General features: G+C 40.3%; 1 protein-coding gene across 12 annotated transcripts in view; it reads left to right on the forward strand.

The window, feature by feature from the left end:
* Nucleotides 1-22447, forward strand: part of CERS6 (ceramide synthase 6) — a 334531-nt gene that overhangs the window by 241279 nt on the left and 70805 nt on the right. For 10 of the 12 annotated variants that reach the window (XR_014829507.1, XR_014829508.1, XR_014829509.1 and 7 more), the window contains exon 6: nt 2453-2545. Coding sequence is in view for 3 of the 12 variants with exons in the window: in XM_021075469.2 (XP_020931128.1) it covers nt 2453-2545 (93 nt within the window). In the remaining 9 variants the exon portion in view is untranslated. Of the gene's footprint in view, nt 1-2452; nt 2938-8826; nt 10164-22447 lie in introns of those variants that run through there. The other 2 variants (XR_014829513.1, XR_014829512.1) reach the window with 2 other exon arrangements.

The following is a 22447-nucleotide window of genomic DNA, read 5'->3' on the forward strand; positions in this document are numbered from 1 at the left end:
GGAAAGATACCATCTGTCAGGATTCAGATCAAGATTGTCTTCTAATAAGTTATCATTGCTTCTCAATGAATAATTCAGCAAATAGCTTCCCAAATCTAGGACTGATTTGTGATCGCTTGTGGGAACAGTGATGACCTTTGATAAATTCCATATTCTAGTTTAAAAAAACATTATTTGCTTTCCTTGTGTATGTGGTGGAGGAGGGAAACTAAACAGCATATAATTATTATGCATGTAATTATAGTGCTTTGTGGGTAACTATGTCTACATAAATATATAGGTTGCAGTTCAGAGTCAGTCTTAAGCCTGAAAGTATACTTTTAATGATAGAGCATGCTTGTGAATCATATTATCTCTTTAGTATATATATTAAATAAATAATTGAACAGTTTTAGATGAAAGGGTAGTGGTCTACTTCAATTTTATTAAAGACAGTGCTCCTTGTATATGAGCATTTATTTGTTACATGCATAATGCTTTTTATATACCTGTACATTTTAAGTTTAAAGGTGCATTCAGTTGGGCCTTGTATAGCTTGTCATAAAGAGCACAAATTAGGAGTGAGAAGCCTTATGTGGCAAATGCAGGGCTTCACTGGCTGTGAGACCTGGGATCAGCCTCTCAGCCTGAATTAACTGACAGAAGTTTCCTGGCAATTATACAATCTAGAAAATGGTAGAACTGCTCTTATAGGATTTTTATGAGAGTCAAAGAGTCTTCACATGTAGGTAAACGTTGTCAACTGAAAAGGGCTTCGCTATTATAGTTGTTGTGATGCTAGGACCCTCTCTTTCGATTCCTATGGTTTGTAGATGTATTTCTCACTTGTCCTCACAGCCCACTGTGACATTTTCCCAGGGGGTGATGGCAGTGATGCAGTGGGTGATCAGCATGAAATCAGCATGAACATCAACATTTAACCTTGGCTTCAAGGGTCCTGAAACCAAGCACCCTAGTTTTTTTTGGGTTTTTGTTGTTGCTGTTTGCTTTTTAGGGCCTCACCTGCAGCGCATGTGGAAGTTCCCAGGCTAGGAGTCAAATCGGAGTTACAGCTGTTGGCCACAGCCACAGCCATGCCAGATACAAGCCTTGTCTGCAGTCTACACCACAGCTCACAGTAATGCTGGATCCTTAACCCACTGAGCAAGGCCAGGAATCGAACCTGCATCCTCATGGATCCTAGTCGGGTTCACTGAGCCACCCTATTTTCTGGACTTCATTGCTGCCATACGTCTGACCTGAACACCCATCCCTTGTCACTAATGCCTTTGAGTTTTAAAAAGACAGTTCAGGGGAAAATATGTTCCCTCCAGGATGATGCTGAAGTTTGATAAAAACATAGATGCTCATTATCACTCAGCACTTAGGCTTGCTGGTAGGAGAGGATCCTGTCTTCGTGTGTTTTGTTGGCAAAGATCAATGAGAGGGACAAATGTTTTCCTTGATGTTCATGCTTAGAGCTGGTATTTAAGTGAATACCTGCTTGTTATGCTGCTCTTGGTTTGCAGAGCATTTCATGATTTTAACTGTGTTTGCTTTGTGTGTACTGGTGTGGATGTGGTTGTGGCAAGAGTTTCAAAGCTCCTTCATTGATTCTGATAAAAGCAAGTTATTTCATTACAACTCAATACAACAAATAAAAACAACTCATCGAAAATGTTTTTTTAATAAACTCTGTTGTGTTTATACGGGTTTATGTGCAAAATAAATATTACTGACCTCCGCTGCCTCTCTGAGCCTCTCCCCATTCCTGAACCTCTGAAACAGGTAGGGCATGTATTACCTCCGTTTTACAACAAGTAAACTAAGGCCCAAGTTTTAGACCTAATTTCACTTCAGAGCTGGGACTTGATCTCAGATTTCCTGCTTGGCTACCTAACCTTGTATCTCTTCCTTGTCCCCCTGGTCTTTTAATGAATATTTTTGAATTTTTTTTTTACCATTTACAATGTCCAGAACATTTCCTAGAAACCAGAAAGCTCCACTAAATGCACAATTTGAAACTATGCCTCAGGGACCCAGTCAGTCTTCCAGTTTCTCTCACCTCCTTCCATTGTCCCTTACTGTAGAATCTCAGACGACGTGTCCAGAGTTACTCCTTCTGAGTATGTTAGATTTTTTGTTTTTTTGCAGGTTACCTAAAGGACTCTTGTAGATATGCACATCAGAGAACAATAAATGTGGTTGTTAAAATGAATAGTGTATTGGGTACCAGTACTGATTGTGCATGCTTTTTCACACTTTTTTGGTTGGAGATGAAAAAAAAAAAAAAACTAATGCCATCAAGCTGTGGGTTAGAGGCATCCCTCAAAGTTTCTTCATCCACAGAGAGAATGGGTTGGGAATTTGTGGAGATGTAAGACTGTGTCATTTTTCAACACTGAGCTTGAGATGTTTGGAACACAGATTAATTATTAATTATTAATCTTTCCTTTTTCTCTCTGATCCTCAGCCACTCACGCCTGACCTTCACTACTATTATATCCTGGAGCTGTCGTTTTATTGGTCTTTAATGTTTTCCCAGTTCACTGATATCAAAAGAAAGGTAAGAGTGGGTATGTTGTAAAGGCTTGCAGACATGTGTCTTTAGTGGCCCTTGGCAGATGGTGTTGAGTCACAAAAGCACTCACTTCTATTTTCCCATCAGCACTGTATTACTACTACTTTTGGCATTATTACAGAACATTCTCTACTTTGGTTTGCACTATTTTATATATTATTCCTAGTGTCTCTTCCCTCTTCCCTCCCCCCCCAACCTAGTGTTATTTACTGCATGAAAAAATACATAGCAAGTTCCCATCATGGCACAGAGGAAACGAAATCTGACTGGGAACCATGATGTTGTGGGTTCAATCCCTGGCCTCGCTCATTGGGTTAAGGATCCGGTGTTGACATGAGCTGTGGTGTAGGTCACAGATGCAGCTCGGATCCCACATTGCAGGACACAGATCTGGTATTGCTGTGGCTCTGATGTAGGCTGGCAGCAACAGCTCCAATTAGACTCCAGCCTGGGAACCTCCATGTGCCGTGCATGCACCCCTAAAAGGGCAAAAGACACACACACACACACACACACACACACATATATATATATATGGAGAGAGAGAGAGAGAGAGCGAGCAATGAATCTTAACAGCATTAATTTTCTCTCAGTCTGATTAGCAAGTCCCCCTGGTCTCCAAATTAAATAAGGAAGAAAAAGTGTACTTGTAGCTCCTGGGAGAGAATAAAATTTTAGTGTTCCAGCCCTACAAAATGAAGTTTTCCCCAACTGAAGAGTTATCTAGCATCAAAATATATCAGGAAAATAAAAAGCATTCCTAAGTGAACTGTGATCTAGTTTTCACCCCTCCCGGCCACTGGAATAGCTTTTGCTGAGGGTACCCTTGCCCTCTTAAGTGTTAAACCCACTCATTCTATCCTTCATCTTACCAGCTTCTGGGCAGAATTGGCACTTTTGGCTATTCATTGCTTTTTTTTTTTTTTTTTTTTTTTTTTGCCCATGAGGCTGTTTTCTCCAGATTCCCATATTTGGACCACTCCTTCAAAGCCATCTCTCTTGGCTTCTATCCCAGTGCTTATGCTCTGCATATTTGTGTGTACCCAGGGTCTGGTCCTAGATTGCAGGAGGTCACTCCCTGAATGATCAGGCTTATCACCCTCTGGCACTGTCAACCATAACTTCAGTACTAATAACTTCTACATATTTCTCTCCTGTCCCAAAGCCTCCGGGGTCCATACTTCCACATATCTAGTCAACATAATAGTATTATGTTCTTCTTGTTATTTTATCAGTAATCCTCACAATGACTCCAGACCTAGCCTGACCATTTATTATTTATCTTCCTTTTATGAATGAGGAGACTGAACCTTATGTACAAAATGTTTCTGACCCAAGACATCATCATCCCTTAGTCTTGTTCCACTCCAGTATTTAAAAAAAAAAAAAAAAAAATTTTTTTTGTCTTTTTGTCCTTTTAGGGCTGCACCAGCGGCATATAGAGGTTCCCCAGGCTAGGAGTCTAATCAGAGCTGTTGCTACTGGCCTATGCCAGAGCCACAGCAACGCCAGATCTGAGCTGCATCTATGACCTACACCATAGCTCACAGCAATGCCGGATCCCCAACCCACTGAGCAAGGCCAGGGATCTAACCGGCAACCTCATGGTTCCTGGTCGGATTCAGGAACTCCACTCCAGTAATCTTGATAACTAACGATTATGTTGGCAAGACGTTTTCCTTTTCTTGCCTCTCTACATCCTTGGGACCTACTCGCTTGATAACTAACGATTATGTTGGCAAGACGTTTTCCTTTTCTTGCCTCTCTACATCCTTGGGACCTACTCGCTTAACGTGGCTGAGACATTTAGTTTGAGTTCTCTCTACTTTTGCTTAATCGACAGTCTCCTAAATGGTCCTCCTACCTAAATGGTCATTCCTTTCACTGCCATTGAAGAGTTTGTATGTTTTTCAAACCTTTAAGACAAAGCCAGAATACTTGGAGTGATATTCAGGATTGTTACCACGATTCAAACCCACCTCTCCTGCCTTATCGCCCACCCTTCTCTCCCCCTTCTGATACACACATATGTCTTAGTTACAGATAATCTTCTTACCATTGTTGAAACACATTTTTTTCTATGTATCTTTGTTTTTTATAAGATCTTGCCTGTGGCTAGAATCTACTCTATCCCCTTCCTCCTAGACCAGACCAAGCCACAAAGGAATCTCTTCTTTGAAGCCTTATTCGAATTTCCCATGGTCTTTGACCACTTTTTCCTCTATTGCTAGTTTGCCAGTGCCCAGTACTTACCATACTGTATTTTTAACAGTGTGATGACCTGCCTGTCTCCCTTCACCAGACTTGGAGGGCAAAGAGCAGGGTATAATCATCTTTATACCTCTTGTAACTATCAATGCACCTGCTTGTGGTGGGGACCAGTAAGTTTAGGGTGAATGAACACATAGAGTCATCAGAATGTCTTCTGACTGATGGTAATCTTCCAAGCTCCTTTGCAAACAGGACTGCATGTTATGATGGAGCCCAATACTGTGATATGGCATTTTTTTGTTAGATCAGGATTCTGCCAAATCACACAGTATCCAAGTGGCAGCTGAAGAGTGTGTTGGAGTCTGTGGTCTAGTACCTTCAGTGCTTCTCCCAGGCCCGCTGTTGCCACTCTCCTACAGCAGTGGTTCACTAGGCCGGCAAAAGGCTACCTTCCCTGACCCATATGGCTGCATGGCTTTAGTGTGGTATATGTCGTCTAATTCTGGAAGGACTTAGCCATAGCAGATAACTCAGTGATAACTCAGTGACACCTATAATTTGTGCTTCCCTCACTCATCATTCCAACCGCTCTGCATCAGTTTCTGAAAACACTTGAAGATCCTTTAGTGACTGTATGCCAGTTAAATCTGCTCTGTCTCATGTGAGGCGCCATCTCATACCTGTAGTCAGTACACTTGTACACTATCTCCTGTGTGCCAGGCCCTATGCGCAGCTCATTGTGCATTTTATTTATTTATGTTTTATATCTTTAATTGTGGTAAAAATACAAAATAATAACTTCACCATCTTGACCATTCGTAAGTTGTACAGTTCAGTAGTGTTATGCATATTGACACCAGTTTCCAGAACTCCTTTCATCCTGCAGAACTGAAACCCTGTACCCGATAATCACCATTTCCCCATTCCCTCCTCCCCCAATCCCCACCCTGGCAACCACCATTCTACTTTCCGTCTCTGTGAATTTGACAATTCTGTGTACCTCATGTCAGTAGAATTATACCATATTTGCCCTTTTGTGATTGGCATATTTCACTTAGCATAATTTCTTCAGGTTCATCTATATGGTAACTTGTGGCAGAATTGCCTTCCTTCTTAAGGCTGAATAATATACATTTTATTTTCTTTTGAGGAGCATTTTTCCGAGAAGTCACAGAAAACACTTGTGTAACAAAGAAGGAAGTTCGATTATTTTTCTGCTCTTGTAGTTGGGAAAATTGATGTACAGTGACTTTATGTAAAATTTTCAAGATTGTGCAATGTGGGAAAGAATTCGTTACCAACCCAATCTCTGAGATTCACTTGTAGATGAGACATTAGATGTGTCTTGCCCTCTTCAGCTCTTTGCCATTTTATTGGTTCTTCTTCTGCTTAGTGAGAATTAAGGATGCCATTTAGACTCAACGAGATTAATGAAAGCGAAACTGACTGTACTTGGCCCCCAGAAGCCTAGTCCCGGGGAGACATTGCTGCACTAAAAGTCACCAAGCCTCTCCCATTTGCTTGAGGTTCCCCAGCTTGCATCTACCATGTCTTTTCACCGAACCAAGAGGACTCTCTCATAGAGTCTTCATTATTTTTAAGCCAAATGACCATTTTCTTAATCATTACCGTAAGTGGATTATTTTCAAGCATTAAAGTGTGGCATTTGATATGGTTCTAACATATCTTGCATCAGTGTAGGAAAAGCCTACAAAAAGGGTCATTTTCCAGGAAAGTCTCTATACATATTGTCAATGTACAGTGTATATATATATATATACACACACACACTTTATTTTCCCCTGGTCAATGCTAATAGCATGTTTTAGCCACCTGGCACCTCTCCCTTCTCCCCTTAGTTAGAGTACTCTTGCACGTTCCTGGCTTATTCTTGCTTCTTGCACAAAATGGGAATTTGTCTTCTACCATATGTGCTTGTTACTCCACACAGGTTTTAATAAGGAGGGCCTTCTCCTCTGCTGCCATTTCTCATTAGTGAATTGTAGCCCTTGCTCTTCTCCTTTGCATCTTGCTGACTATCACTGCAAGTCCCTGATGGTTCCCTCCTCACTGCCCTCCCACCCGGAGGACCTGCCATTCCAGCCATCAGCCAGGATTTATGGTTTATCCTGCTGCCAAATACATCCCTACCTTCTATATTGCAGCAGTTAACCCTCACCCTCTGAAAACAGCCTGCCCTCTAATTACAGAATAGAGATGTTTGAAGATGCTCATTGACAACCATAACATGGAAATCAGCTTCTGAAGGCTATCCAGAGGGTTGTTAAATAGAAAGCTTATTAAAAATGTTTCTTTGGTTGCCTTATTAAATGACAATGAACTTAAACAGCCATTTTCAAATAGCAACCAGAATTTATAAACATTTGATCCAAATGCATGACTTCAACTGTTAGGATCAATATCTTAAAATACGAAGTTTAGAAATCACTTTTTGTAACTTAATTGGTTCACGAGTCTTTCTAAAAATGGCTTTTAATATTTACAAACTCTTTCCCTCTAGAAACGTCCTAGGATTGCCATCTCTCTCTCTTTTTTTTTTTAATTGCTCTGTTTCCAAATAGAATCTGGAGTTTAAAAGCAATTGGAGGAGTTCCCTTGTGGCACAGTGGGTTGAGTATCCAGCATTGTCGCTGCTGTGGTGGGGGTTCTATCCCTGACTCAAGAACTTCCACATACCACGGGTGCAGCCAAAAAAAAAGAACTTTCATGCTTATGGTGGCAGAACACATTGCCTGTCTTGGTCATTTCCAGGGTTGGTGGTTATTAGGTCAGTGATGATATACATACTATTAATCTTCTCAGAGGGAAGGGACTCGCCAGGATATAGTCATTTGGTATAATGGACCTATAATTTAAGTATTCTATTATATGCTACTAAAGTGTGTCTGTCTTTTTGATATTTATTTCCTTCCTTCTTTTTTTCTTTTTTTTTTCCCATCCCTTCTTCTCTCTTCCCTTCCCCTCCTCTCTTCCTTTCTTCCTTCTTTTTGTAAAAAAGAAATCGTTAAGGCATCTTATTAAAAAGCAGCAGGTATATCCTTGGTATTCAGTATTGTTTGAATTACCTTTGATTTCTCAAGGCTTAATTTTTGTTGTGATTCTCTCTGTCAACACCAGTTCACAATGAATATTTCTCCTGTGCATCTAAATTTTCTAAGGGAAGCTAATAAATATGATTATGTTGGAGCTCAGAACAGCTTGCTTGTGTCTGAGCCCTGTGTCCGTTTTAACTAGGCTGCTGTTTGGCTTGACTGCCTGGGCCCTCAGCCAGTGAACCCTGCTTGTGTTTGGAGTTCTTTGCAGGAAATCATCCATTGTCAAGTTAGGGCCCAGCTGGTGAAATCAGTGTGTTGCTCTTTTGGTCTTTAACCTGAGAGAAAACCTACATCTTGTAAAAGAACCCTTACAGAGATTAAGTTTAGCAAGAAACTTGTTGGCAGCCTTATGTTTTCTCTCTGGTAACTTTGGTAGAAAATAACCAGTGTCCATTGCTATGAGTGCTTTAACTGCCTTTGAGGCACCTGCCATGCTCCAGATATTTCCTGTTTCAGTTAGCTTTAGGGGAAAAAAAATGCTTGCTTTCATCTCTTAATAAGGAAGCAGTATGGCATAGATTTAATAAAACAATGTCCATGAAACCATCCAGTACAATGCTTGACAGAGCTTAGAGCAGTACCTAGCACATAATGACCAAAATTTGGTTGAATCAAAACATAGTGCTAAGAACAAAAACAAATCAAAAAACCTTCCAAACTCATGGTCACAAATTTTTATATTTTGGCTCAGTTGAAATGAACAAAAATAATTAGGAAAAGGAACTAACTTAAAGTTGCCAACCTTTCACTTTTCCTAGACATTTTAAAAACACTGACCACTTATTACTATTAGTTCATAAAAGAAAGGACCTTTTATGTAACTTTTTTTTTTTTTTTCGGTCTTTTTGCTATTTCTTGGGCTGCTCCCGCGGCATATGGAGGTTCCCAGGCTAGGGGTCGAATCGGAGCTGTAGCCACCGGCCTACGCCAGAGCCACAGCAACGCAGGATCCGATATGTGTCTGCGACCTACACCGCAGCTCACGGCAACGCCGGATCGTTAACCCACTGAGCAAGGCCAGGGACCGAACCCGCAACCTCATGGTTCCTAGTCGGATTCGTTAACCACTGCACCACGACGGGAACTCCTTATGTAACATTTTAAAGGAGAAAGGACACCTTGTAATAAAGGACAATCCTTTAAATTTATCATTATGAAAATGTTCCTATTTTTCTCATTTTGTTCTAGACTGGGGAAAAATTGTGGGTAATATGGCTTCTTAGAGGTCAGAGGCATGGGATCTAGAGATCATCCCTGCCCAGCACCACTCTTTTTTAGATTTTTTAAGTTAATGTATTTATTTTTATTGAAGTATAGTTAATTTACAATGTTGTGCCAACTTCTGCTGTATAGCAAAGTGACCTAGTCATATATATAATATAAGAAAGGAATATATATACACATTTCCTTTCTTATATTATCTTACCTCATAGTCTGTCCCAAGAAACTGGGTATAGTTCCCTGTGCTGTGCAGGAGGACCTCTTTGCTTATCCATTCTAAATGTAATGGATTGCATCTACTAATCCCATCCCTGCACCATTCTTAATTTGGTGTGACCTTGAGTAAGTCACTTTTCCTTTCTGTGCCTTTCTGTTCTGGTCCAAAGAAGAGAGTTCATACAACCTTCCTCATGGGAGTGTTGTGAACATAAGTGATACGTGCTGTTGGGACAGTGCTTGACACATAACAGATGCTCCGTATATGTTAAGTGTCACTTTAACCAGATATTGCCAGCTTTCTACTACCCTCAGGCTCATGGAAGATTGTATTTCTCAGCCATGTGCCCTCTAGTGTTGGATGGGGCTTTGTGACTGGTGGCTGTGAGTAGAACTGACTAGAGTCACATTTGGACTGGAGTAGGTAATTGCCTGTGTGAGACCCTCTAGTGGGTCTTTTCCCCTCTGGTACAGTGATTGGTAACATCTGCGATGGAGGCTGCTCCATCAGTCTGGGCCCCTAAGTGCTGGTGATAAACCCAGAGCCCCCCCCCCCCCCCCGGCCCAACCAATTGGTAGTATGCAGAAATGGCCTTGGAGTTCCCATCGTGGCTCAGCAGAAACAAATCTGACTAGTATCCATGAGGATGCAGGTTCCCTCAGTGGGTTAAGGATCCATCATTGTCATGAGCTGTGGTGTAGGGGCAGATGTGACTCGGGTCCTAAGTTGCTGTGTCTGTGGCACAGGCCGGTGGCTACAGCTCTCATTTGACCCCTAGCCTGGGAACTTCCATATGCCACGAGTGTGGCCCTAAAAAGACAAAGAAAAAGAAAAGAAATAGGCCTTTGTTATAAACCACTGAGATTTTAAGGGCTTTTTTTATTGCCACATGATCTAGTGTATCCTGAGTGGTGCAGCTGTTATTAATAATACTAATTATCATCTCCTAGAACAATAATTGGAAAGAATTTGTCTAAGCGTGTTCTGCAGACACCTGGAGATTCCTGAGACCCTTTCAGAAGGTCTGCAACCTCAAATCCATCTTCATAATAACACTAAGATATCATTTGCCTTTCTTGTTGCATTGAAATTTGCCCTGAGTGTGCGCAAGTAACAGTGGGCAAAACTGCAAGCAGTGGCACCCAGCAGTATGGGTGGTTTTTGTACTCTTCACTGCCACATGCTTGCAGGAAGGAAAAAATGTCAGTTTCACCTGAGATCGCTTTTGTTGAAGCAGTAAAAAGTATTACTTTTAGTAAATCTTTATGATTGAATATACCTTTAAAAAATTATTTTGTGTGATGAAATGGGAAGGAAGCATGGCTAGCTTCTGCCGCATGACACTGTACAGTATGTCTCAAGAAAAATCACATGCAGTCAGTGCTTTGCTTTTTGGGCTCAACTAGCTGGTTTTTTTTTCCCTGGAGCAAATCTCATTTTCACTTGAAAGAATGATGGAAAATCTATGGTTTCCACCTTGTATATTTGGTAGACATATTCTTGAAAATGCAGAGTGGACCTGTCAAGTAAAACCATTGACATTATTTGTTGTCGATGATAAAATTCTTGAAAATTAGATCTTTGGAAGACTTGTGCCCCCCAGCAAGAGCTTGGTAGCATCTCAGTACCTAGGCTTTTTCTCAGAAGACTTGTAGTGACCTTAATAAATGTGACTTTTAAGATATTGTATAATAAACTGTTTCATGAATTCCATGAGCCAATATTTTCCAAGTGGCTGATGCAGGATGCTCCAGAATCATGCCTGAGTGAAAGATCCACTCAAAGGTCAAAGAGACCAAAGGGTTTTATGTAACAAAATATGAAGACTGTATTGATACGCATTCAAATTCCACATTGCCGACTAACCTTTATAAATGTCCCACTTGTTGGGAGGTCCCATTGTGGCACAGGATCCCATTGTGGTTTAAGGATCTGGCATTGTGCCAGCTGTAGTGTAGGTTGCAGCTGTGGTTCAGATTTGATCCCTGGCCTGGGAACTTCCATAGCGGGTATAGCCATTAAAAACAAACAAACAAACAAACAAAAGAGATATCCTATGGTTGTTGAGTTTTGGTACAATAGCAAAAATAGTACGCATAACTATCTGAAAAGACAATTAAGATACTTCTCCCTTTTCCAACTGTGTGATACTAGATTTTCTTTACATTCTTTAACTAAAATAACAGGGCAGTGGATTGAATATATATGCAGTGATGAGAATCCAACTCTTATGTCTTGAACCAGACATCAAAGAGATCTGCAATCATGTGGAACAGTGCCACTCTTCTTACCATTTTTTTTTAAATTTTGGAAAATGTGGTAATTTTTGTAAGTGTATTTATGTGAATTAATCGATAATGAACTTTAAAATACCTTAATGAATGCATTTTACATGTTTTACATTTTTATGTTAATTTTTGATACTTATTTTGTTACCATATTTAGCTCTGTTAAGGAACATATATCATTCCTAAATATTATATTATTTTGAATTTTTGGTTTTCTTGCAAAAAACCCACTGGTAGGTTTTGTTTTTGTTTTTGTTTTTGTTTTTTTGTCTTTTTGCTATTTCTTTGGGCCGCTCCCGCGGCATATGGAGGTTCCCAGGCTAGGGGTCGAATCGGAGCTATAGCCACTGGCCTACGCCAGAGCCACAGCAACGCGGGATCCGAGCTGAGTCTGCAACGTACACCACAGCTCACGGCAACGCCGGATCGTTAACCCACTGAGCAAAGGCAGGGACCGAACCCGCAACCTCATGGTTCCTAGTCGGATTCATTAACCACTGCACCACAATGGGAACGCCGTAGGTTTTTTTTTTTAATTAAAGTATAGTTGATTTACAGTGTTGTGTCAATTTCTACTGTACTGCAAAGTGACCCAGTCTACACACACACACACACACACACACACACACACACATTCTTGTTCTCATATTATCTTCCATCACGTTCTATACCAAGAGATTGGATATAGTTCCCTGTGCTATACATGTTTTTTTTTAATTCCTCAGTTTCAATGTCCTGCTTGATAAGTACTGATAGATATGACCCACATAAACAAACACTTTTTGGTATCCTCAATAATTTTTAAGAATATAAAAGGGTCCTGAGATGAGAACATTTGAAAATTGTTCATTTAGATTATTTTATTTTATTTATTTATTTATTTATTTTTAAATCTTTCCAAGAATGTGACTCTCGGGTAGTGCCTCAGATTGTATCGGCATCTCCTTTCTTTGCTTGAAAAGCTAAAATCATGCCCAGTGACACCTGATCATCCTGAGAGGGATGGAGGATGATATAGAATTCCATCTGCATAACCTCAGTGCTGCTACTTGCAGACACAGGCAGGCACTTAGCTGCTCTTTCACAGAGGCACCAGGTCGTTCTTTTGTGTGTCCACTTGTGATTGGAGTAGCAATACCCTCCCTGCAAGCTTAGGTTTCTTCAGAGGCAGATATTCCTGACTCTGAGGCCTCTGTCCCATTTCTTTATCACTACAGTGTCTCCAGAAGCTAAGAGGCAAAGAAGAGGCAGCCCATTTTAGTAAGCCACCTGCTGTGATCAAAGCATTTCAACCCAGTGCTCTGTGTAGGCTGGTGGGACAACAATAGAACAGTATTGTCTGGGAAAGAAAAAATGTCATGTCTTATGGGGCAATTTTATGAGGTTTTATTCAAAGGCCACCTTAACTAGTAGCTTATTCCAGTAGTCTGGCCCCCAAGTGCCTTCCAAGGGAGGCTCTTAAGCATCTTTAGATCTCACAGTCAGATGACCAGCCACTGGACAACCCTGGGGGAGCACAGGGGTATGGACGCTGTCCAGGGCAGGGGAGGGTGCAGCAGGAACCTTGGTTCCAGCACAGTGCCAAGGGCCATGGTGGGACGGGGGACTTCACCAGGACCCACACGGTGCTGCTGGCCCAGGGCCTCAGGGATCCCACCCTCTCAGGAGGGACCACTGACCCTGGCAAGGTTTCACTTTCATTTCAGATATTCAGTCATTCTGCTTTCTGGGGAGTTTTCCACAGGTCATCGTAGGAGTCTTGGGAAAAAACCTACTTTGGCCTATTTAGCTCTAACTTCTCCCTGACTCGGTGACTCCCCTCCGCCTCTATCCCCTTCAATGTAAACTGACCCATCTCAGATTCTTCCCTTTGGCCTCCTAAGAAGAGGAGCCTCTTCCACTTGTGGCTGGTCCTAGTTCTCACCTTAGTTCTCCGTCCCCCTTCTCTTTCTAACTCCTAGATGGGACCCTGTTCTCTTTGTTGGTCTCTCACTTACGTGTATTTTCCAGTGTCCTCTCTCTGCTGCCTCCTTCCTCATAGTCCTTTCCTTGTTTCTCAGTGTCCTTTCACTCGTTTCTCAGAAGCAGCCACCTGTGACCAGAGCCTGAGCCCAGCATCACACAAAACTGGATTCAGATCTGCCTCTAGCCTGCCCTTACTGTGTAACTCTGGAAAAGTTGCGAAGCTTCTCTGTGCCTCCGTTTCTTTATCTAGTGGCATTTCCAGTAGTACTCACCTTATGGGGATGTTGTTGAGAATTAATCATTGTGTTGGGCAGAACCTTTGGAGCCTGAGGATTAGTAGGCAGATCTCAGGGTGGACAGAAGTTCACCAGGTAGTCAAATTGGAGTGGGGCTTGTAGAAAAAAGAGACACAAACATTCCAGCCAGGAAAAAAATAAGTAAGTAAATAAATAAATAAATCCAAAGGGACAGAGGCCTCATGGAGGCAAGGAAATGGATGAGTGAATTCTGCAGGTAGTGTTCTGTCTATTGGTGAGGGAGGCAACTTGAAGGAAGAGGAGTTAAAAGAGAGATGGTAAGGATGATGATAATCATGTGAGTTTCCCTGAACCCCTCCTGACAGCGTACAGCATTGTCCCAACCTGGCTGACCTAAAGGGGACTTTTCTTTCTTCCATCTAAAGCACAAAATTGAGTCCTTGATGGCGCATTGTCAAGGGTTTTATAGTAAATATGAGGATGACAGCTTTTGAATCCTGGGATATTTCTGATTTTAGTTGAGCACAGTCTGCCCTCTACTGATCCTTCTGGATGTTTTCAACCCAAGAGGGTTTACTTAATATCAAGTGTTGCCATTGCCTTTGTCCTTAGAGATGTTGCTCCCGCCCCCCTACTCCCCCCAAAAGGAAAATAAAATCTGTTAACCTGTGCCTATTAAGACTTAAGACTATTATGTTCAGTACATTTTAAATGTCTCAGAGGTGACCGTTCTAGCACTAAAAGCTGTACAAATTAGTGTGGCTGGGCCAAGAGTAATTTAAACAGAGCCCAGGACATGTATATAAAGCCCTCCAATGCTGGGTGCTTGCAGTTTGGCAAGACTTGTAGTGATGGAAGACATCTCAATACCAAAATTTAATGAGAAAAAAGATGTGTGTATAATTAAGAAAAATATCTACGTCATTTGAAAGTAGAGTGCATTTGGAGAGTGTACTTTCCACAGGAAGAAGAAAGGAAAGCATGGAGGAGAACTCCAGGGAGTTGCAAATTAAGTTCTGAGGTCTGGCCAGGCACAGTGGGAAGGAATGGTGGCATTACCTTACTGTTTTCTGTTGTACAAATAAAATTTTATTGCAACTTTTTCCAGTAGTAATAAAATCAAGTAAAGATTAAATATTAACTAAATTATTCATAGTAGATGAGATTATGAGTTCTTGATCTTAAAATGGAACCATAAACATCACACTGGAGAAAGACTGGGTAAACACTGCTTATACAGCAGTTCTTTATTTCATTTGCGTATGTACCCAGAAGCTCTGAAGTCATGGTATGCATAGAAGTACAGAGAGTAATATTGAACCTGACAGACAGCTCTTGTTTTTACAAAAGCTCAAGCTTTTTGTGAGCAGACTCTTTGGTTTTCAAATTATTGTGAAGCTGTGTTTATAAGTTATCATAAGAATTTTGGTGGAGATACCTACCAAGACTCTTTTTTTTTTTGGCTTTTTAGGGCCATACCAGAGGCATATGGAAGTTCCCAGGTTAGGGGTCAAATCAGACTACAGCTGCTGGCCTATGCCTCAGCCACAGCAACACATGATCCAAGCCTCCTCTGCAATTTATACCACTGCCCATGGCAATGCTGAATCCTTAACCTACTGAGCAAAGCCAGGAATCAAACCCACCTCCTTGTGGATACTAGTCGGCTTCATTTCCACTGAGCAGCAGTAGGAACTTCCTTCAAACTTCTTTATAAAGGGCCTGCTACTAAATATGCTAAATTTGCAGGCTGTGTAGTCTCTGTGGTGACTACTTAACTCTACAACTGTAGAAAGAACTCTACCCTAAATAATCAACAAATAGATGTGGCTATGTTTTAAGGAAACTTTATTTACAAAAGCAAGAGTTCCTGAGAGATGGGATTAAGACGGCAGAATAGAAGGACTGGAGCTCAACTGCTCTCCTAAAAACAACAAAATTTAAAACCAAATACTAAGCAATCTTCAACCAAAGGCACTGGAAACTTTGAAAAAGATATCCTACTCTAGAAGACAAAGAGGAGGCCACTTCAAGAGGTAGGAGGGGCAATTACATGATATAAGCAACTCCATACCTCCTGAGTGGGAAGCCCCACAGTCTGGAAAGTAACTGTATCACAGAGACTCACCTACAGGAGTGAGAGTTCTGAGCCCCACATCAAACTCCCACACGTGGGCATCTGGCACTGGGAGAAACAGCCCCCGGAGCATCTGGCATTGAAGGCCAGTGGGGCTTGTGTGCAGGAGCTCCACAGGACTGGGGGAAATGGAGACCCCATTCTTAAAAGGTGCACACAGACCTTCAGGTGCACTGGGTCCCAGGGCAAAACAAAGTCTCCATAGGAATCCGGGTCAAACCTGACCGCAGTTCTTGGAGGACCTCCTGGGAAAACAGGGGTGAGTGTGGCTTATTGTGGGGGAAGGACATTGGAAGCAAAGGTCTTGGGAACATTCAGCCGCCTGTGCCTTTCTCTGGAGGTGGCCATTTTGGGAAAACGTGGCCCCACCCATCAACGCTGAGAAGCCCCAGGGCAGGCAAACAGCAATCCAGGTGGGATCACAGCCCCATCCCTCCCTTGGTAAACAGGTTGCCTGAAACCCCCCCACCCAGGCACACAGCACCCCTCTAATCTCACCCAGAGACAAAGCCCCACCCACCAGAGGGATAGGAATCAGCTCCACCTACCAGTGGGCAGGCATCACTCCCTCCCATCAGGACGCCTACAGCAAGCCCCTGTACCAACTTCAGCCACAAGGGGGGCGGACACCAGAAGTTAGAGAGGCTACAATGCTATTATCTGTCAAAAGGTCACCACACCAAAAACCTATAAAAATGAAAAGACAGAGAACTATAACTCAGATGAGGGAGAAAGAAAAAACCCCAGAAAAACAGCCAAGTGATCAGGAGATTCTCAGCCTCCAGGAAAAAGACTTTAGACTGTTGATGCTGAAGATGATGCTGGGGGCAAAGATGGATAATGTACAGGAAACAAGAGATACAAGATATAAAGATACAAAAAATAATATAAATATAAAGATAAATATAAAGATATATAATTTATTATATAATATATATAATTTATATAATTTATAATATAAATATAAAGATAAATATAAAGATACAAGATATAAAGATATAAAAAAGATATAAAGATACAAGATATAAGAGATACAAGATATAAAGAAGAGATACAAGATATAAAACTTAAGCAAGAAGCGATGCAAAATACAATAGCTGAAATAAAAAATTCATTAGAAGCAGCCAACACAGAATACAGGAGGCAGAAGAACAAACAAGTGAGGTGGAGGACAGATTAGTGGAAATTATGGATGTGGAACAGAAAAGACAAAAAAGATTGAAAACAAATGAAGAGAGTCTCAGAGAACTCTGGGACAACATTAAATGCACCAACATCCGTATTATAGGGGTGCCAGAAGGAGAGGAGAGAGAGAAGGGGACAGGAAAAATATTCCAAGAGATAAGTAGATGAAACCTTCCCTAACCTGGGAAAGGAACCACTCACTCAAATCCAGGAAGCCCAAGAAGTACCATAAAAAATAAACCCAAGGAGGAACACCCTGAGACACATACTAATCAAACTGACCAAAATTAAAGACAAAGAGAGCTAGGGAAAAGAAACAAATCACATACAAGGGAACCCTGATAAGGTTATTGAAGGGTTTTTCAGCAGAAACTCTGCAGGCCAGAAGGGAGTGGCATGACATACCTATCTTGATGAAAGGAAAAAACCTCCAACCAAGATTACTTTACCCAGCAAGGCTCTCATTCAGATTTGAAGGAGAAATCAAAAGCTTCACAGATAAGTAAAAGCTAAGAGAATTCAGCAACATTAGACCAGTTTTACAACAAATACTAAAGGAACTTCTCTAGGCAGAAAAGAAAAGAAAGCTGCAACCAGAAACAAAAATACCACAAATGACAAGGCTCACCAGTAATGGTATATGTATAGTAAAGATACAAAATCATCCACGCACAATTATGCCACCAAAATCAGAAATTGTGAGAAGAGGAGGGTACAAATGCAGGACACTGGAGATGCACTTGCAATTAAGAGACCAACAACTTAAAAACAATCTCGTATATATATATATATATATATATATATATATAGACTCTTATATCAAAACTCCAGAATAAGTGCAAACCAAAAATCTACAATTGATACACAAACAAATAAGAAAAATCAACTCAAATACAACACTAAAGATAGTCATCAAACCACAATAGGAGAGAACAAGAGAAGAAGGGAAGAAAAAAGCACAACAAAAACAAATCCAAAGCAATTAATAAAATGGAAATAAGAATATACCTATCAGTAATTACCTTAAATGTTAATGGACTAAACGCCCCAACCAAAAGACTTGACTGGCTGAATGGATACAAAAACAAGACCCATGTATATGCTGTCTTCAAGAGGCCCACTTCACTTCTAGGGACACATACAAATTGAAAGTGAGAGGATGGAAGGAGATATTCCATGGGAATCAAAAGAATGCTGGGGTAGTAATACTCATAACAGACAAAATAGACTTTAAAATGTAGAATATTTTAACAGACAAGGAAGGTCAGTACATAATGATCAAAGGATCAATCCAAGAAGAAGATGTAACCATTTTAAATATCTATGCACCCAACATAGGTTCACCACAATATGTAAGGCAACTGCTAACAACCTTAAAAGGAGAAATCAACAATAACACAGTAATAGTGGGGGACTTATCACCCCACTTACAGCAATGGACAGATCATCCAGACAGAAAATCAATAAGGAAACACAGGCCCTGAGTGAAGCATTAGACCAGATGGACTTAATAGATATTTATAGGACATTATAATTCCATCCAAACGCAGCAAAATACACATTATTCTCCAGTGAACATGGAACATTCTCTAAGATTGATCACATCCTGGGCTACAAATCCAACCTCGGTAACTTTAAGAAAAGTTGAAATCATATCAAGCATCTTCTCTGACCACAATGCCATACAACTGGAAATCAACAACAAGAAAAAGACTGCAAAAAATACAAACACGTGGAGACTGAACAACATGCTACTAAACAACCAATGGATCACTGAAGAAATCAAAGAGGAAATTTAAAAATACCTAGAAGCAAATAACAACAAAGATACAACACTCCAAAACCTATGGGATGCAGCAAAAGCCGTTCTAAGAGGGAAGTTTATAGCAATACAAGCCCACCTCACGAAACAAGAAAAAGCTCAGATAAACAAGCTAACTTTACATCTAAAGCAGCTCGAGCGAGAAGAACAGACAAGACCTAAAGTTAGTAGAAGGAAAGAAATCATAAACATCAGAGCAGAAATCAATGAAATAGAAACAAAGAAAACCATAGAAAAGATCAATGAAACAAAAAGCTGGTTCTTTGAAAAGATCAACAAAATTGATAAACCCTTAGCCAGACTTATCAAGCAAAAAGAGAGAGGACTCAAAAGCAAGAGTTCCTGTTGTAGTGCAGCAGAGACAAATCCAACTAGTATCCATGAGGAGGGGGGTTCAATCCCTGGCCTCACTTAGGGGGTCAAGGATCCAGCATTGCCATTAGCTGTGGTCTAGGTCACAGACACGGCCAGGATCCCACATGGCTGTGGCTGTGGCGTAGGCCAAACTATGTCAGTATGTATTTTTAAAACATTTTGATAGCGACAGTAGCAAATTTAAAGTCTTTAACCAATTAATTTTTTAGCACTTACTATTCTTAGAATGATATTTGTATGAGACGGTTTTCTCCCTCAAGGACCTAATAAATCTATATATGTTTAGTCTCAAAAGTAAAAAAAATCAAGTCTATTGGAAAAAAGTGTGGAAATAAATTTGACTCTAGATTTAGTGTGAATCAAGTTTTATTCATGGCCTGATATAGAGATGGGATAATTGAATCATTCCCACCAGCACTCCTCTATAATGAAACAAACAATTCTCTAATAAATCTCACTTTTTCATCCCTTTCCAAATTCCCCCATAACTATTTACCCTAGAGTGTATAGGCTATCCAGGAGAATGAAAGTGAATTTCAGTTACGATTTTTAAAAAACATTGTTATTTGAAATACCTTTCTTTAAATGGCATGTTTAACCAATTCTCTTCAGAGTGAGCCAAAATTTAAGGCCAGTTAAAAATATAATAACCAAGTAAATTGTGGGAGACTGTAGATACTCAAAGGTTGATGTTTACATATGTTACGGGAATTTCTTACATTATGTGCTGGTGAGAGAGATATAATTTTCAAGTTGCCTGATGTGGGACAAATCAGAATCAACAGGGTTTTTTTTTTTAATTTTTTATTGTAGTTGATTTACAGTGTTCTGCCAACTTCCTCTGTACAGCAAAGTGACCCAGTTGTACATATATATTTTTTTATATACATCAACTGATTTTTATAAATCACTGAATGTATTTTCTTCTCAGTCATTATCTTTACAACCTAGACAGTTTTTGGGTCTCTTGTTTCTTTGTTTCTTCAGAGGATTTGTGCATATGCATGCTCTTGGTCAGGATGTTAGCTATCCATAGCCAGAGACTGAGACTCTATTATGTTTTCATATTCCCTCAATGGGAAAAATATGTAACCATGATTATTCTCAGCATATGTAAGTTTTGTCTGAAGTTCTCTCCATCTGTGTGTTCGTTCTGGAGTGTCAGTGGAGCCTGAGTGCCACTCTCCCCGTATGTTGCCAAGTTACCTGTTTGAAGTCCACTTCCTGCACAGCCATATTGCTCCCAACATTCTGAGTTTTACCCCAGGTTGCTCAATCCCAAGGGAAGAGATAGGAAGACTGTTTGTTATTGATATTTAGAAGAAAAGAGATTGTTATTCTGGTAAAAGTCATACTAATTTCTTTGTACCTTGAAGATTCAAATAAGAGAACTGTTCTAAAAAAATACACACACATACACAACAGGAGTTCCTGTTGTGGTTCAGTGGGTTAAGAACCCAACATAGTGTCCATGAGGATTTGGGTTCAATCCCTGGCCTCGCTCAGTGGGTTAAGGCTCTGGTATTTCCCAAAGCTGCAGCATAGGTCACAGATGCAGCTTGGATCTGGTGTTGCCATGGCTGTGGTGTAGGCCTACAACTGCAGCCCCAGTTCCACCCCTTGCCTGGGAGCTTCCATATGCCCCAGGTGCAGCCCTAAAAAGAAAAAAAATATATAGAAATAAGAGATTTCTGTAACTGCTATAGTTACCATAAAATGAGATCAGCTTCAAATTATGTTTCTGTCCTTCTGATTCTTAGAATTTAAAACTCTGTTAAATGGGTAACCTTGTATTACCTGATTTCACTTCCTGAGTTAGATTATGTTTATTAATGATATTTATTAAATTTGGGAAAGCTGGCAGATATCATTTGCATCCAAGAGAGAAGAGTCTTTTCTTGTCTTGCACTTTAATAGTATTTCATATTTTTCACCATCCATGCACGTCTAAATCAACCACCACTTAAAATCTTGGGTTTCCTATTCCTTTTTTTGAGAAGGTTTGCCAGTGCTTTTCTTTACTTGTTGTGAAGATTATTCCCAAAAGAAACTGTGTGAAACTTTTAATACTTTATTTGGCAAATGGGAATTTAAAGAACAAGTTTCTTGTTTGTGGTGGTTTTTTTTTTTTTTTAAATGAGAAATGAGTTAATTTTGCTTTCATAAAATAGGTACATTAAGATGAATTTTTGGTGTTTCCTGAAAACAGTATTGTTTTGTTTTTTGTTTTTTCCTCTACTGAATTATTTTATTTTTTTGAATGTTAATGCTGTGCCTTACTCTTTTTAAAAAACTTTATTGAAGTATAGTTGATTTATAAGGTGTAATAATTACTGCTGTACAGCAGTGATTCAGTTATACATGTATACACATCCATTCTCTTTAAGATTCTTTTTCCACATAGATTATCACAGAACATTGGATAGAGTTCGCTGCGCTATATAGCTGGTCCCCGTTAGCCAGTCATCCCATATCAGAGTATTACTTTGAAGCATCTTTCAAATGCCCTTTGCAAATGGAGTTCCATCATAAAGAACATCAGACTTATGTCTTAACAAGAGGGTGATCCCTCTGGCCCTTTGGTGCTAATATTTTATTGTGCTGAAAATTCCCCTGGAAAACTGAGTTAAGGATGCCAGTTTTCATTCCAAAAGCAGCTAGAAGTTATAGGCACCTAGAAGTTTCTGATGTGGAAGCTACACAGAACACAGAAACTCTGTTCTGTGTTCTGTAAATACCATTCAGAAATGTAATAAGGAAAAAAAAAAGCATTTTCTTACCAATTTCTGGTATTTAAATGGATGGCTTGTCCCTTGCATATTTTTTTCATTTAAGGCTTATTCTTAGACTGAGTCAAGATCATGTCTATATTTTTTCCTGTCTCTGATAATTAACATAAGAGAAGCCACTGGAATGAGGGCTGGAGTTGGGGTAAATATCATGCAGGAAACATAGAAGGAGCCCTTGATAATGGCTCTGAATGGTCCAGAAGCAACAGGGCAGAGTGACAGGAGGTTGGGGACCACTGACACAGGTAGCCAGACCAGTCTGGGGTTTTTTTTTTTTTTTGTGTGTGTGTGTGTGTGTGTGTGT

This window comes from Sus scrofa, chromosome 15 (genome assembly GCF_054392235.1).
Source record: "Sus scrofa isolate SSC_HxYL_T2T_F1_AM1 chromosome 15, Sscrofa_HxYL_maternal_Yorkshire_Landrace_v2.0, whole genome shotgun sequence".
Classification (NCBI taxonomy): Eukaryota; Metazoa; Chordata; class Mammalia; order Artiodactyla; family Suidae; genus Sus; species Sus scrofa.